The 13,402-nt window shown below is 41.2% G+C and overlaps 1 protein-coding gene across 2 annotated transcripts in view; it reads left to right on the top strand.

Annotated features, from left to right (window-relative positions):
* KNTC1 (kinetochore associated 1) overlaps nt 1-13,402 on the top strand; it is a 111,812-nt gene that overhangs the window by 48,793 nt on the left and 49,617 nt on the right. For both annotated transcript variants that reach the window (XM_011948478.1, XM_011948479.1), the window contains 11 exons: nt 1,628-1,739; nt 3,062-3,205; nt 4,557-4,613; nt 4,707-4,808; nt 6,951-7,070; nt 7,160-7,303; nt 8,300-8,398; nt 9,563-9,666; nt 9,819-9,918; nt 10,926-11,060; nt 12,015-12,134. In XM_011948478.1, coding sequence (XP_011803868.1) covers nt 1,628-1,739; nt 3,062-3,205; nt 4,557-4,613; nt 4,707-4,808; nt 6,951-7,070; nt 7,160-7,303; nt 8,300-8,398; nt 9,563-9,666; nt 9,819-9,918; nt 10,926-11,060; nt 12,015-12,134 — 1,237 coding nt within the window. The remainder of the gene's footprint in view (nt 1-1,627; nt 1,740-3,061; nt 3,206-4,556; nt 4,614-4,706; nt 4,809-6,950; nt 7,071-7,159; nt 7,304-8,299; nt 8,399-9,562; nt 9,667-9,818; nt 9,919-10,925; nt 11,061-12,014; nt 12,135-13,402) is intronic.

The raw sequence follows: 13,402 nt of genomic DNA, 5'->3' as shown, positions 1-13,402 counted from the left end.
TTTCTTTTTTCTTTTTTTTTTTTTTTGAGACGGAGTTTTGCTCTGTTACCCAGGCTGGAGTGCAATGACATGATCTCGGCTCACTGCAACCTCTGCCTCCCGAGTTCAATCGATTCTTCTGCCTCAGCCTCCTGAGTAGCTGGGATTACAGGTGACCGCCACCATGCCCAGCTATTTTTTGTATTTTTAGTAGAGACAGGGTTTTACCGTGTTGACCAGGTTGGTCTTGAACTTCTGACTTCAAGTGGTCCACCTGCCTTGGCCTCCCAAAGTGCTGGGATTACAGGCATGAGCTATCACGACCGGTTGATTTTTAAAAATTTTTAACCAGCTACCTTACTGAATTTCTTTATTATGCATAGTAATATTTCATTTGATCTTGTTTTTTCCAGGTATATAATTTTATATTCAAATAATGAAATTTTATCTTATCAGTTCTGATTATCTTTTTCCTTGTCAAATTCATTATAGAACACTTATTTATTTAAAAAATAGACCGGGCATGGTGGCTCATGCCTGTAATCCCAACACTTTGGGAGGCTGAAATGGGTGGATCACTTAAGGTCAGGAGTTCAAGACCAGTCTAGCCAACATGGTGAAACCCCATCTGTACTAAAAATACAAAAATTATCCAGGCATGGTGGTGCACGCCTGTAATTCCAGCTGCTTGGGAGGCTGAGGCATGAGAATCTCTTGAACCCAGGAGGCAAAGGTTGCAGTGAGCCCAGATTGTGCCGCTTCACTGCAGCCTGGGTGACAGAGTGAGACTCCAGCTCAAAAAGATAAAATAAAGTAAAATAAAACAAAAATGCATATAATCCCGTCTATTCAGGATGCTGAGGTGGCAGGATTGCTTGAGCCTAGAAGTTCAAGTCCAGCCTGAGCAACATAGTGAGATCCCATCTCAAAAAAACAAAAACGAAACAAATAAGAGTGAAAAATAATTATTTCTTTTTTTTTTTTTGAGACAGAGTCTTGCCCTGTCACCCAGGCTGGAGTGCAGTGGCCGATCTCAGCTCACTGCAAGCTCCGCCTCCCGGGTTTATGCCATTCTCCTGCCTCAGCCTCCTGAGTAGCTGGGACTACAGGCGCCCGCCACCTTGCCCGGCTAGTTTTTTTTTTTTTTTTTTTTGTATTTTTTTTAGTAGAGACGGGGTTTCACCGGGTTAACCAGGATGGTCTCGATCTCCTGACCTTGTGATCCGCCCGTCTCGGCCTCCCAAAGTGCTGGGATTACAGGCTTGAGCCACCGCGCCCAGCCAAAAATAATTATTTCTGTGTGCAGTGATTATCTGAGGTGGGCCCTACAGGAAGCTACATGTCTCTGAGGAAGGTGGCGGCAGTTCTAGGGTCCGAGATAGGAAGGAAATGTGCTGAGGAAGGTGGGGGGAGTTCTAGGGTCCGAGATAGGAAGGAAATGTGCTGAGGAAGGTGGGGGGAGTTCTAGGGTCCGAGATAGGAAGGAAATGAGCTTTGCACCGTGTGATCTTTGGAACTGGTTTTTTTTTTTTTAGTTTTTTGTTTATGAAGAACAAAACTAATTAAAATGCATTTAAAGATATCCACTTAAAAGGTATAACCTTAATTTTTTTTAAAACTGACCTTTTCCCCTTCTTTGTCTATTCAGTGGCAGTTCTTGGATTGAATTTCTAAATAATGAAGATGATCTCAAAGATATTTTTTTACAGCTAAAAGAAGGAAACCTTGTATGTGCACAGTACCTTTGGCTTCGACATCGGGTAACATGTTTTTACATTTTTTCCTTAACAGCTTTGTAGCTCCTGAGTTAGGTGATTGAATCAATGTTGGAAACTAACAGGGTGCAAGTCTGACTGGGTGATGGGGTGTTTTTTGATTGGTTCTTAAAATATGACTTGCTTTTGTTCACAAAGGGCAAGGGGGTAAAAAAGACTTTCCCCATGGGCTGGGTGCGATGGCTTACACCTGTAATCCCAGCACTTTGGGAGGCCGAGACGGGCTGATCACTTGAGGTTGGGAGTTCGAGACCAGCCTGGTCAATCAATATGGTGAAACCCTGTCTCTACCAAAAATAAAAAATTTGCTGGGCATGGTGGCACGTTCCTGTAGACTCAGCTACTTGGGAGACTGAGGCAGGAGAATTTCTTTAACCGGGAAGGTGTAGGTCGCAGTGAGCCAAGATCATGCCGCTGCACTCCAGCTTGAGTGACAGAGTGAGACTCTGTCCCAAAATAAAAGACTTTCCCCAGAGAAAATTGTCCTCTGATGATATTAAATCAGAAGAAGTACAGTGAAGGTACAGTAGAACCTTATTTTATCCAATCATTAAGAGTCTAGCTTCTTGGGAGCTAAATGATGAGAACACATGGATGCATAGAGGGAAACACATACCAGGGCCTTTCAGAAGGTGGAGGGTGGGAGCAGAGAAAGTATCAGGAAAAATAACTAATGGTTAATAGGCGTAATAACTGGGTGATGAAATAATCTGTACAACAAACCCCCTTGACAAAAGTTTACCTACATAACAAACCTATACTTATGCCACTGAACTGAAAAGTTAACCAAAAAAAGAGTCTAACTCCTTATCTTAGCTCAAAAGGCAACATCTGGTTTATTAGTGGGCTTTCTAATGTAGCATTGGTGGAGAAGATGTTGCTACTGTAGCTCAGATTGTGGTAAAAGATTGCCCCTTAAAATTGCTTGTCTTCATCCCCTTAAGGTTGGCTGAAGTTGGTATAGAGTATTAGATCCATGAAGTCATAACTTGTTGTGATGCCATTAATGGCTGCATTGCTTGTTAGAATTCCTACTATCACCTGCAGTTAAGTTTTCCTTAGAATACTCGTTCTCTGCTGGTTCCTCTGCTACATGATAAACTATTTGACACTCAGCACCGTGACATTGCCTATAGTATGCAGCTCCCAACTAGAAACATTTGCATAGTGTAAATCTCCTTTAGCACTCATTATTAAATCAGTAGGGTATTCCTTAAAATGACTTCCTAAAATATCTTTGTCAAACATTTGGGAGGCTTTTGTTTTAAATTTGTCAGATCTTAATTTTTTTGCTCCTTATAATTTAGGCAAACTTTGAAAGCAGATTTGATGTGAAAATGCTGGAGAACTTGCTCAACTCAATTTCTGAATCAGTCTCTTTGCAAAGGCTATGTCCATGGTTTAAAAATGATGTGATTCCATTTGTAAGAAGGACTGTACCGGAAGGACAGGTGAGTTGTCTTCAGTATTTCTACTCTTGATGACTTTATTTTGTTTTTTACATTAGATCATTGAAGATTAAGTCATGTTAACACCAGTTAGTTAAACAGTTAACTAACACCTGTGTTAAAGTGTCTCTTAAAAGACAACCATGAGGGCTGGGGGCGGTGGCTCAAGCCTGTAATCTCAGCACTTTGGGAGGCCGAGACGGGTGGATCACGAGGTCAGGAGTTCGAGACCATCCTGACTAACACGGTGAAACCCCGTCTCTACTAAAAAATACAAAAAGCTAGCCGGGCGAGGTGACTGGTGCCTGTAGTCCCAGCTACTCAGGAGGCTGAGGCGAGAGAATGGCGTGAACTCGGGAGGCGGAGCTTGCAGTGAGCTGAGATCCGGCCACTGCACTCCAGCCCAGGCGACAGAGCGAGACTCCGTCTCAAAAAAAAAAAAAAAAAAAGACAACCATGATTCAGAATGAGCTGTTTTCATTTGCAACAACGTAGATGGAACTGGAGATTATTATGTTGAGTGAAATAAGCCAGGCACGGAAAGACAAATATCACATGTTCTCACTTATTTATGGGATCTAAAAATCAAAACAATTTAACTCATGGCCATAGCGAGTAGGAGGATGGTTACCAGAGGCTTGGAAGCGTTATGGGTTGATGGGTGAGAGGTGGGGATGGTTAATGGGTACAAAAAAAATATGTTTAGAAAGAATGAGGCTGGGTGTGGTGACTCACACCTGTTATCTCATCACTTTGGGAGGCTGAGTTGGGTGGATCACCTGAGGTCAGGCGTTTGAGACCAGTCTGACCAATATGGGGAAACCCTGTCTCTACTAAAAGTACAAAAATTAGCTGGGCATGGTGGCATGCACCTGTAATCCCAGCTACTTGGGAGGCTGAGGCGGTAGAATTGCTTGACCCAGGAGTTTGCAGTGAACCGAGATCCTGCCATTGCATGAGATCCAGCATGGGCGACAAGCAAAACCCTGTCTCAAAAAAAAAAAGAATGAATAAGACGTACTATTTGATTACACAAGAGAGTCAATAATAGCTTAAATCTGTATTTAAAAATAACTAAAACAGCGTCATTGGATTGTTTGTAACACAAAGGGGATGGACACCCCATTCTCCATGATGTGATTATTTCACATTGCATACCTGTATCAGCACATCTCATGTACTCCACAAGTATATACACCTACTACGTACCCCCACACACAAACACAAAAGACAGTCGTGGATAAGACGTTTATAGACAAATTAAATTTCTAAAGGAAAAAAAGAAATGATGGAGGTTTTTAGTTATATCAGTGATTATCCATTAAGACTTTTGTTTTTAAATGATCTATTTCAGATAATTCTTGCAAAATGGTTGGAACAAGCAGCCAGGAACCTTGAATTAACTGATAAGGTAATACTGATTTAATTAACAGTAAAAAGACATTTTGCACACTCCCAACAGTATAATACATTGTTTGGAACTGTCTGTAATCTTTTTTTAAAGGCAAATTGGCCAGAAAATGGACTTCAATTGGCAGAGATATTTTTTACAGCAGAAAAAACAGACGAGTTGGGATTGGCATCTTCCTGGCATTGGATTTCCTTGGTATGATGTGGAGAACGGACTTTTAGTAATGAAACAGTCAGTTTACCTGAAAGGGTTTGTCTGCATGTATGTAAAGTATCTGGACATATATCTACTTCTTAAATTTTCAGTTTTTGTGTTCCTTTTTTTTGTTTTGTGCCTTTAAAATCCATATGTAGGAAAGTTTGCTTTTTTTTTGTTTCTAATATTTCTGTTACAACTTCAACCTATTTTATTTATTTATATATTTATTTGTTTATTATTTGTTTTTTAGACAAAGTCTCACTCTGTTGTCCCGGCTGGAATGCAGTGGTGAAACCACAGTTCACTGTACCCTCAACTTTTGGGCTCAAGTGATCCTCCCACCTCAGCCTCCTGAGTAGCTGGGACTATAGGTGCACATGACCATGCCCGACTGATTTTTGTAGTTTTTGTAAAGAAGGGGTTTTGCCATGTTGCCCAGGCTGGTCTTGAACTCCTGGGCCCAGGCGATCCACCAACCTGGACCTGGGCCTCCCAAAGTGCTGAGATTATAGGTATGAACTACTGTGCCCAGCCCTCTCAACCTGTTTTTTTTTTGTTTTTTTTTTTTGAGATGGAATCTCACCCTGTTGCCCAGGCTGGAATGCAGTGGTGCAATCTCAGCTCGCTGCAACCACCACCTCCCAGGTTCAAGCAATTCTCCTGCCTCAGCCTCCCATGTAGCTGAGATTGCAAGCACTGCCACCATGCCTGGCTAATTTTTTTTTGTATTTTTAGTAGAGATGGGGTTCCACCATGTTGGTCAGACTAGTCTTGAATTCCTGACCTCAGATGATCTGCCCTCCTCGGCTTCCCAAAGTGCTGGGATTGCAGGCATGAACCACTGCTCCTGGCCCCCTTCAACCTGTTTTAATGAACAGTTTTTGTCTATTGAACCAACCAAAAGGGGAACTATATAAACATTCTGCTAAGTGGTATAATTGGGATTTTCTGCATTAGCAGCATTTCACAATCCTTTGAAAAATTAGATCTTAGCTGGGCATGGTGGCTCACGCCTGTAATCCCAGCACTTTGGGAGGAATCCGAGGCGGGCGGATCATTTGAGGTCAGGAGATCAAGACCAGCCTGATTAACATGGTGAAACCCCGTCTCTAGTAAAAATACAAAAACAATTAGCCAGTCCTGGTGGTGGGTCCCTGTAGTCCCAGCTATTTGGGAACCTGCGGCAGGAGAATCGCTTAAACCTGGGAGGTGGAAGTTGCAGTAAGTTGAGACTGTGCCACTACACTCCTGCCTGGGTGACAGAGCATGACTCTGTCCGTCTCCCCCACCCCCAAAAAAGGAAAAATTAAGTCTTGATAGTACATTAGTGTTAGTTTTCAAACGTTGTATCTATCAAGTCACCTTTTCTTTTTTCTTTTTTTTTTTTTTTGAGACGGAGTCTCGCTTTGTTGCCCAGGCTGGAGTGCAGTGGCCAGATCTCAGCTCACTGCAAGCTCCGCCTCCCGGGTTTACGCCATTCTCCTGCCTCAGCCTCCTGAGTAGCTGGGACTACAGGCGCCCGCCACCTCGCCCAGCTAGTTTTTTGTATTTTTAGTAGAGACGGGGTTTCACCGTGTTAGCCAGGATGGTCTCGATCTCCTGACCTCGTGATCCGCCCGTCTCGGCCTCCCAAAGTGCTAGGATTACAGACTTGAGCCACCGCACCCGGCCTACAAGTCACCTTTTCTATGTAAGAGATTTTTCCTCTTGCTGTAAAACATGATTTTTATCTTTTCCCTGTTAACTTTTATCAATATTGAAGTTCTGTTCTTTGTATATAATTTTAGGAAATGTTATGCCTTTATATCTGGTTATGATATATAATCTCTATAGATAGATGGGACACTGAGCACTATCTAAATGATGCCGTGTACTAAGTATACTTGGGTTCTGAAAAAGTATTATACTAATATTCTTAATTTTTCTGTTTTTAAGAGAGAAAATTTCTTTCAAATTCTGATCTATACTAATTTAGTTAAAATACTACAAAATTTAGAGCATAAGTCAGTTTAAACTTGCAGGTTTCCTCTTATGTGCATAACCAGGATTATTTCTTATTTTATCTGAAATAATTCTGATTCTGTTTTTCTCTCATACTTTTATTTTATATCGTTAACAACTTTAACACTTTTGTTTTAGAAGGATTATCAGAACACAGAGGAAGTATGTCAGCTAAGAACTTTGGTAAATAACTTGCGAGAGTTGATCACACTGCATAGGAAGTATAACTGCAAATTAGCCCTCTGTGATTTTGAGAAGGTAAAGTCCAGGGTCATAGGATTTATTTTGTATGTCAAGTTATGGGTGGAGTCTGTATTTATGCCATCTTTCTTTCCTTTGGCATCCAGGAAAATACAACCACCATAGTGTTCCGAATGTTTGATAAAGTGCTGGCCCCAGAGCTGATTCCCTCCGTCCTAGAGAGGTTTGTAAGAGTTTACATGAGAGAACATGACTTGCAAGAGGAGGAACTTCTGTTGCTGTATATAGAGGTAACTTTTCCTTTAGATCTAATCTTATTTCTTGGATCTGCGCAGTGCAGCACTGCAGTAAATATTTAATTCTTTAAGGAATGGCATATGCTTTATCAGTAGGACTCATGCAGCATATTGAATTGGTTAAAAATGTGGGTTAATTCTGCTACTAATCATCTTGAGCAGAGAGGGGATACATTAGGACTGTGAACCCAGAAAATCTGAGACAGGTCTCAGTTAATTTAGGGAGTTTATTTTGCCAAAGTTGAGGATGCGCCCATGACACAGCCTCAGGAAGTCCTGAAGACATGTGCCCAAGGTGGTCCGGGCACAGTTTGGCTTTATATATTTTAGGGAGAGACATGAGACATCCGTCAGCATATGTAAGAAGTACATTGGTTCTATCTGGAAAGGTGGGACAACTTGAAGCAAAGGCAGGAAGGCTCCAAGTGGGAGGGAGCTTCCAGGTCACAGATAGGTGATACAAAACGTTAAAATTCTTTTGAGTTTCTGATTAGCCTTTCCAAAGGAGGCAATCGGATAATGCAGCTATCTTAGTGAGCAGAGGGGTAACTTTGATAGAATGGGAGGCAGGTTTGCCCTAAGCAGTTTCCAGCCTGAGTTTTCCTTAGTGATTTTGGGGGCCCAAGATATTTCCCTTTCACAGTACTTTCTTCAAAGGGCTATTGTGAGATCACAGGAGCGTGAGCTCAATAAATATTAGCAATTATTTCTTGTGGACATTATTAATGTGCTACAGTAATCTTATTTGTAGATTCTTCAAGAATATTTCATTCTTAAATTTTCTATATCATATAAAACTAAAGGCCCATTTTTTTTGCAGTTTTGTGTTTTTAGACCGTTATTCAACATTTATGACTAATTAGAATTTTTAGGGTTTTTTTCTTTTAACACATCTATCAAGGCCATGTAATATCTGTATCTAGCTTTATGTGGCATTTTTTAATGGGAATTTTTAATTTTTAAAAAACATACATGTTTATCCCTTTTTAGGATTTACTGAATAGATGCAGCTCAAAGTCCACATCACTCTTTGAAACAGCATGGGAAGCAAAGGCCATGGCAGTAATAGGATGTTTATCTGACACGGACGTAAGTAAATAGTGACCATTTGTGTTTCCCTTTTGAGCATTAAGTCTTTTCTGAAAACTATTTTCTGTTTATAAAAGCAACATATATATGTTTTTGTTTGAGATGAGTCTGGCTGTGTTGCCCAGGCTAGAATGCAGTGACATGACCATGATTCACTGCAGCCTCAACCTCCCTGGCTCAAGCAATCCTCCCACCTCGGCCTCCTGAGTAGTTAGGACCATAGGCGCGTGCCACTACATCCAGCTAATTTTTGTATTTTTTGTAGACAGGGTTTCCCAGGCTGGTCTTGAACTCCTGGGCTCAAGTGATCTGCCCGCTTTGTTCTCCTCAAGTGTCTGTTTTATTTAATTACAGAAAATAAAAAGTGAATGTTTACTCATTCCACCCCCAGGGTAACCTCCATGGACAGTTGTATGCATATCTTTGCAGGCTTTTCTGTGGTTATGCAAACATGGAGACTTTTCTTTTTCAGTTATCGCCTGCAATGTGAGACATTTTTTAATATGTTGTAATATGCCTTTATTTTAACTTCGCACTGTTGTTACCACTATAAAATAGAAGTAAAATAATGAAAACTGTTTTTACGCCAGAGAGTAAGGCTGGACACAGTGGGTCATGCCTGTAATCCCAGCACTTTTGGAAGCCAAGGCAGACAGATCGCCTGAGCTCAGGAATTTGAGACCTGCCTGGGCAACATGGTGAAACCCTGTCTCTACAAAAAATACAGAAATTAGCCAGGTGTGGTGGTGCTCACCTGTAGTCCAAGCTATTTGGGAGGCTGAGGCAGGAGAATTGCTTGAACCCAGGAGGTGGAGTTTGCAGTGAGCTGAGATCGCGCCACTGCACTCCAGCTTGGGCAATGGGAACGTGACCCTGTCTCAAAAAAAACAAAAAAACCCGGAGATTGTAAAGACCATAGAAAGCAATAAAGTTGTATGTCTTAGCTTACAGCAGACAAAATACTCTTCTGAAGTTTTCTGAATAGTCAAATTGTTCTCTGTATGTGAAAACTGAAGAAATAAATGGTTTTCCAGTGAGTAGATGAAATATTCTCAAACTACCATGTGGTTGGTGTAAGACCTCTGCTGATTAGACTGTGCTGTTCACTTGCATGCATTATAAACCTGAGGGCTGTTCCTTGTCCATGCGTGCATCTTTTTGTAGCTCATATTTGATGCTGTGCTCAAGATCATGTATGCGGCAGTGGTTCCTTGGAGTGCAGCTGTGGAGCAACTGGTGAAACAGCACCTGGAAATGGACCATCCCAAGTAAGATTACAGTCTACCAAACAATGTTTTGCACTCTGGAGAAACATTGTGTTTCGAGTTGACGTTCATTTATGTTTCTATATTGTTTACTGTGTCCCATAGTACTTCATAAAAAAGATAATCCATGTTAATATGGATAAATTTGCTTTCAGAGTCAAGTTATTACAGGAAAGTTACAAACTAATGGAGATGAAAAAACTTTTACGAGGATATGGAATAAGAGAGGTAAATCTCTTAAACAAGGAAATAATGGTGAGTACACTCTTTGAAGAGTCTTTTTTCTCTTTTCTTTCATTTCTAGGGCAACATGGGAAACTAAATGAGGATTTTATGTTCTAGGAGGCTGATAGAGCTAGGTTTTTCCACTACGTTTCTTTTGTTAGATATGATGTTAATAAGGTGTTCAGTTATTTATGAGAGTATTTATATTTTTTGACATGGAGTTTCGCTGTTGTTGCCCAGGCTGGAGTGCAATGGCGCGATCTCAGCTCACTGCAACCTCCGCCTCCTGGGTTCAAGTGACTTTCCTGCCTCAGCCTCCCGACTAGCTGGGATTATAGGCATGTACCATGACGCCTGGCTAAATTTTTTTTGCATTTTTAGTAGAGATGGGGTTTCTCCATGTTGGTCAGGCTGGTCTTGAGCTCCTGACCTCAGATGATCTGCCCGCCTCGGCCTCCCATAGTGTTGGGATTACAGGTGCAAGCTACTGCACCTGGCCTTTTTATGAGAGTATTAAAGACACCAAATAGGCCAGGAGTGGTGGCTCACACTCATAATCCCAGCACTCTGGGAGCCCAAGGTGGGTGGATCATGAGGTCAAGAGATCGAGACCATCCTGGCCGACATGGTAAAACCCTGTCTCTACTAAAAATGCAAAAAAATTAGTAAGTTATGGTGGCACGTACCTGTAGTCCCAGCTACTTGGGAGGCTGAGGGAGGAGAATCACTTGAACCCGGGAGGCAGAGGTTGCAGTGAGCTGAGATTGCGCCACTGCACTCTAGCCTGGCAACAGAGGGAGAGGAGACTGTCTCAAAAAAAAAAAAGAAAAGACACCAAATAGTAAATTAAGAAGTTATAGAAGGAAGAAGACAGGACTGTGGAATGATCAGAATATAAATCATGTTTTAATTTTTCATACAATTTAGTTTTTTGCTGCATTATTTAAATTTTTTGGCCACTTTGCGCTTATGAGCAAATGATTTCTTGGTTTTCTGTGAGTTTTATAACAAAGAAATGTTCATATTATCTGTTGCAGAGGGTGGTTAGATACATTCTCAAACAAGATGTCCCATCTTCTTTAGAAGATGCTTTAAAGGTGGCCCAAGCATTTATGTTATCTGATGATGAGATCTACAGTCTAAGAATTATTGACCTGATTGATAGAGAACAGGTTTGTAAGTTTTATGTTGTCATTTCGTATGGCTTCTTTGTTTCTGTGTTATTGTTTTTTTTTTTTTTGAGACAGAGTCTTGCTCCATTGCCCAGGCTGGAATGCAGTGGCTATGTTTCACCACGTTGGCCAGGCTGGTCTGAAACTCCCAACCTCAAGCAATCCACCCACCTCAGCCTCCCAAAGTGCTGAGATTACTGGTGTGAGCTACCATACTCAGCCTATTGTGTTTTTAAATGTCATTATTTTTATATGATTCTATAATCGTAGCAATGCCTAGGAATTAAATCTTCAGTATCTAGGATCGTATTTTACATTTATTTTATTGTTTTCTGTCATCAAAAATGGATTTTCAGCATCAGGATTGATAGCTGATGCATGCAGGGCTTAAAACGTGGTTGACAGGTTGATGGGCACAGCAAACCACCAAGGCACATGTAACAAGCCTGCACTTTCTTTTTTTTTTTTTTTGAGACGGAGTCTTGCTCTGTCGCCCGGGCTGGAGTGCAGTGACCGGATCTCAGCTCACTGCAAGCTCCGCCTCCCGGGTTTACGCTATTCTGCTGCCTCAGCCTCCCGAGTAGCTGGGACTACAGGCGCCCGCCACCTCGCCCGGCTAGTTTTTGTATTTTTAGTAGAGACGGGGTTTCACCGTATTAGCCAGGATGGTCTCGATTTCCGGACCTCGTGATCCGCCCATCTCGGCCTCCCAAAGTGCTGGGATTACAGGCTTGAGCCACCGCGCCCGGCCCAAGCCTGCACTTTCTGCATTTGTGTCCTGAAACTTAAAGTAACATAAAATAAAAATGGATTTTCAGATTATTAAAACATTGAACCATAATATATTTTTCCAAATGATGTATATTCATCTTTAAATAGAAAAGAAAGAGATAAGGCCACACTGTCCTTTGCAAATACCAGCTGTTTTTTCTTCCTTTCAAACCCTGTTTATAGGGTGAAGACTGTCTCCTTCTGTTGAAGTCTTTGCCTCCTGCTGAAGCTGAGAAAACTGCGGAAAGAGTCATCATATGGGCACGATTAGCGTTACAAGAAGGGCCAGATCATTCTAAAGAGGTGACATTTTCACTAAGTAAAATATAAGTAAATCTAATTTTTATGGCCATTAATCAACAGGATAGAAAAGATGGACTTACACTTATGAAGATCTGCCCTTCTCACTGCTCAGGTGGCCTAGTGAACACAATTCATGGGTAAATTTACTGCTAGTTTAAAAAAAAAACAATTGTGGCCGCCATGGAGCAGCTGCTCGAGCCCACAGAGAATGACCTAGGAGCTGTGGGTTAGCGTGTGTCTCTGAGTACCTGTTGTACAGGAAAGGTTTCTGTAATGCCTTGCAATATAAACAGTGTTTCCTGTTATATAGGACATAATTATTGTCAAATAGTAATATCAGCTACAGAACCAATATGCATCTATATAATCTTATAACATTGAAACTTAGAAATGGTTTTAAGAGAGTTTACTTTTGTGCAGATGAGGAATACTTGATTTTTCCAGAATAGTTGGATTCTTACTGATTTTTAATTTTTTCTTTTTTTTAATATTATATTTAGGAGATGAGGTCTTGGTGTGTTGCCCAGGTTGGTCTTGAACTTCTGAGTTTAAGTTCTCTTCTAGCCTTAGCCTTCCAAGTAGCTGGGTTTACAGGCATGTGCCACCATGCCCAACAGTTGGGTTTTCTTTCTTTTCTTATCTATTTTGAGACAGAGTTTTGCTCTGTTGTTCAGGCTGGAGTGCAGTGACACGATCTCGGCTCACTGCAACCTCTGTCTCCCGGGTTGAAGCGATTCTCCTGCCTCAGCTGGGATTACAGGTGCCCACCATCACACCTGGGTAATTTATGTATTTTTACTAGAGACAGGTTTTACCATGTTGGCCAGGTTGGTCTCAAACTCCTGACACCAAGTGATCTGCCCATCTCAGCCTTCCAAAGTGCTAGGATTACATGTGTGAGCCACCACACCTGGCCAACAGTTGGGTTTTTAAACCCCTAAGGATAGATACCTCCCAACTTCTCTCTTCTCTCAGTCCATTTCAGTAATCTCTTCTCTCAGTCCATTTCAGTAATGTTTTTTCCTGTTGGAAAATGAAGTTGTTGTTTTTTTTAACACCTAATATTTACTATGCAGTAGGTTAAGTTAAATAGCTATTTCTTGTTCATAACAAAGGTGTGAAGTAGTTCCTATTGTTGTCTCCTTATATATTAAGTTCGAAAACTAAAATATTAAGGTAAATGACGTTTTTCCAAGGTTGTTAGAAAGGGGCAGAACCTCAGCTCAAACTGTCTAATACTGTAGTCTGTATTCTTTGTTTTTTTTTTT

The sequence above is a fragment of the Colobus angolensis genome, unplaced genomic scaffold (assembly GCF_000951035.1).
Source record: "Colobus angolensis palliatus isolate OR3802 unplaced genomic scaffold, Cang.pa_1.0 Scaffold28, whole genome shotgun sequence".
Taxonomy (NCBI): Eukaryota; Metazoa; Chordata; class Mammalia; order Primates; family Cercopithecidae; genus Colobus; species Colobus angolensis.
The sequence above is the reverse complement of the archived record's forward strand: the minus strand, read 5'-3'. Positions and strand labels throughout refer to the sequence as shown.